The 1,120-nt window shown below is 56.6% G+C and overlaps 1 protein-coding gene across 1 annotated transcript in view; it reads left to right on the plus strand.

The window, feature by feature from the left end:
• The window catches only part of OTOP2 (otopetrin 2), a 22,507-nt gene that overhangs the window by 11,799 nt on the left and 9,588 nt on the right, over positions 1-1,120 (plus strand). Inside the window, exons 4-5 of the mRNA XM_012002635.1 lie at positions 204-262; positions 645-778. Coding sequence (XP_011858025.1) covers positions 204-262; positions 645-778 — 193 coding nt within the window. The remainder of the gene's footprint in view (positions 1-203; positions 263-644; positions 779-1,120) is intronic.

The following is a 1,120-nucleotide window of genomic DNA, read 5'->3' on the forward strand; positions in this document are numbered from 1 at the left end:
CCTGCCTCGGCCTCCCAAAGTGCTGGGATTACAGGTGTGAGCCACCGCACCCAGCCCCCGCCTCATTTTGTGACGCTAAAATGAACCTGATGACTCGGTGTAAGGTTCCTCAGGTGGAGAGAACAAGATGGCATGGACATGGGTGCACTGGAGTTTTGTCCATCTATAGAGTGAATGACTCTCACCAATGTCTCTCAATACAGACCTACTTCCTCTGGGTCTCCGCTAAAGACTGCGTTCACGTCCACCTGAATCTGACCCGGTGAGAGCTGCAGCTCCATGCCTGTGCCCAGTATGCTGGTGTTCACCTTGCAGGAGAGATTCGAGCTTTCCACCCCGGAGCAGGGCCTCTCTTTATGTCCCCTGGGTGGGGTTGCAGCCAAGGCCTCCTTGCTTTGTCAGGCTGACTTCCACTACTTTGTGGGGCCCTTTCTCCCAGGGGAGGGAGTGGTGGTGGCCCCCGGGAAAATCTCCTAGCCCTGTCTTGGGTGGCATACCAGCCAGGCTGTGTTCCTAGCAAAATCAGCTTCCCTGTTCACACAGGCCTGGCTGCTTTCTCATTTCTCAACACCAGCTTTCAGTATTGCTCCCCAACCTGCCAAAGGGTCACAGGCTTCTTTGTCCCTGCCCCCAACCCCAAACAGGTGTGGTCTCATGTTCACACTCACCACCAACCTGGCCATCTGGATGGCGGCCGTGGTGGATGAATCTGTGCACCAATCCCACTCCTACAGCAGTTCTCACAGCAACGCCAGCCACGCCCATCTCGCCTCTGACCGTGAGTTTCCCCTTAATGCTGGCCCTGTGGCTACCAGGCCTTGGGCTGGGTGCTTTATGAGTTTGTAACGTCAGTCTCCCATGAGGGCATGGAGGCAAAGGAGAGAGCCAGGGACCTCCTCCTGCTGCAGGATCTACCTCTGCAGGATAGGTGTAGGTGACCCCAGAAGGGAAGTATTGGGGCACCCTTTTATCCTTGAAGCTGCCGCCCAGGCCCCCCGTCCAGTCTCCATCCCACCAGGAAGGACCCAGGACCAGGAGCAGTGGTTCATGCTTGTATTCTCAGCACTTTGGGAGGCCAAGGCAGGTGAATTGCTTGAGCTCAGGAGTTCGAGACCAGCCT

This window comes from Mandrillus leucophaeus, unplaced genomic scaffold (genome assembly GCF_000951045.1).
Source record: "Mandrillus leucophaeus isolate KB7577 unplaced genomic scaffold, Mleu.le_1.0 Scaffold1, whole genome shotgun sequence".
In the NCBI taxonomy this organism is placed as follows: domain Eukaryota; kingdom Metazoa; phylum Chordata; class Mammalia; order Primates; family Cercopithecidae; genus Mandrillus; species Mandrillus leucophaeus.